The 2,109-nt window shown below is 36.9% G+C and overlaps 1 protein-coding gene across 1 annotated transcript; it reads left to right on the top strand.

Annotated features, from left to right (window-relative positions):
• Positions 1–578: 578 nt before the first annotated feature.
• LOC308617619 (ubiquitin-conjugating enzyme E2 N-like) lies at positions 579–1,747 on the top strand. The gene has a single exon (XM_081234837.1). The coding sequence runs from the start codon at positions 592–594 to the stop codon at positions 1,048–1,050; it is 459 nt and encodes a 152-aa protein (XP_081090963.1). The 5' UTR covers positions 579–591; the 3' UTR covers positions 1,051–1,747.
• Positions 1,748–2,109: the final 362 nt, after the last annotated feature.

Below are 2,109 nucleotides of genomic sequence, written 5' to 3'. Positions count from 1 at the left end.
TATGAAGTATATGGTATATTCCTCAGAACATACTTCTATACATTAACTCATTAACTTGTATATCCCCTTAATATGAAATTATTCCTTGTTATATTTCCTGTGAGTCCTAGTGCCTAGAACACAGTAGTATATGTTGACTTAATGAATTAATTAGCTAGATATTTATGAAGAATCTTGCCCCATGAGGGCTTATGTGTACATATCTGCATATGCAAACAAAATAGTAATTTTGTGATTAATCTGCTTAGTATTTTTTCACCTACATTACCAATGTAATAAAGTTTAATTTTACACATTCCTGTCAAACTAACTCAATGTTTGTAAAAATCATTCATTCATTTGGCAGGCATTTGTCTGAATTTGGTAAAGATTCATCTCTAACTCCTAAGCATCAGTATAACCATCCGTACTGCCAATGTGAATGTTGCAGTTTTTGTTTCTTTAAACACTCTGTAATACTATCTAATTGATCTTTTAAAAATCACTGACTTGGTTATATTTCCACTCCAAAGTGCATACTTCCATTTCATCCAATGATCTATTTTTGTCAGCTTTTAAAGTAAATATCCTTGGAACTCGGGATCTGACAAGATGGCCGGGCTGCCCCACAGGATTATCAAGGAAACCCAGCGTTTGCTGGCAGAGCCAGTTCCCGGCATTAAAGCAGAACCAGATGAGAGCAACGCCCATTATTTTCATGTGGTCATTGCTGGCCCTCAGGATTCCCCCTTTGAGGGAGGGACTTTTAAACTTGAACTATTCCTTCCAGAAGAATACCCAATGGCAGCCCCTAAAGTACGTTTCATGACCAAAATTTATCATCCTAATGTAGACAAGTTGGGAAGAATATGTTTAGATATTTTGAAAGATAAGTGGTCCCCATCACTGCAGATCCACACAGTTCTGCTATCGATCCAGGCTTTGTTAAGTGCTCCCAATCCAGATGATCCATTAGCAAATGATGTAGCGGAGCAGTGGAAGACCAACGAAGCCCAAGCCATAGAAACAGCTAGAGCATGGACTAGGCTATATGCCATGAATAATATTTAAATCGATCCGATCATCAAGTGTGCATCACTTCTCCTGTTCTGCCAAGACTTCTTCCTTTTCTGTTTGCATTTAATGGACACAGTCTTAGAAACATTACAGAATAAAAGCCCAGACATCTTCAGTCCTTTGGTGATTAAATGCACATTAGCAAATCTATGTCTTGTCCTGATTCACTGTTGTAAAGCATGAGCAGAGGCTAGAAGTGTCATCTGGATTGTTGCGAAATGTTTAAAAGCAGTGGCCCTTCTCTGCTTTTATTCATTTCCCCATCATGGTTTGAGTGTAAAGCACTGTGAATGAAGTTAGTTATCAGGGTTAGCTGCAGGGGTGTGGGTGTTTTTCTTTGTTATTATTATTTTTTTTGGTGGGGGGGAAGGTAGTTTTATTTTAATTTTATGGGCTCCTTCCCCTTTTTTATGGTGATCTAATTGCATTGGTTAAAAACAGCTAACCAGTTCTTTAGAATATGCTCTCTAGCCAAGTCTAACTTTATTTAGACACTGTAGATGGACAAGCTTGATTGTTTGAACCAAATTAGGAACATTAAACAAACATCACAGCCCTCACTAATAACATTGTGACTTTGCTGTCAAGTGTAGAATCCTCCCTTCAAGAAAAAGCTTGTGACCATTTTGTATGGCTTGTCTGGAAACTTCTGTAAATCTTATGTTTTAGTAAAATATTTTTTGTTATTCTACTTTGCCTTTGTACAGTTTATTTTACTGTGTTTATTTCATTTTTCCCAATGTGACAATCGTATTTAAACATTAAAACTGATGGAACAGTCTCTTTTGGTCTTCAACGTCTGACAAATTGAATGGCAAGAGGTAGATTTTCCCCGTTTCTTTTCACTAATGCAAAATTTGTGTTAAGATATCTCACTGAATGGAGTATTTATAAGCTGGCCCTGAGCATGCCTAAAGCATCAGTATGTGACATTTTTTACCTCCTAGAAATTTGAAATAAATGTGTTTGTGTTGTCTGATTAGTTAGATGATCATTGGTGTCTTGCCACAATGTTTGAAAATTACTGTAGAGGAGAGTCACAGCACAGCCACA

This window comes from Mesoplodon bidens, assembly GCF_964165515.1.
Source record: "Mesoplodon bidens genome assembly, chromosome: 5".
Classification (NCBI taxonomy): Eukaryota; Metazoa; Chordata; class Mammalia; order Artiodactyla; family Ziphiidae; genus Mesoplodon; species Mesoplodon bidens.
The sequence above is the reverse complement of the archived record's forward strand: the minus strand, read 5'-3'. Positions and strand labels throughout refer to the sequence as shown.

Coding starts and splice junctions, on each gene's coding strand:
- LOC308617619 (XM_081234837.1), top strand. CDS start 592: ATGGCCGGGCTGCCCCACAGGATTATCAAGGAAACCCAGCGTTTGCTG.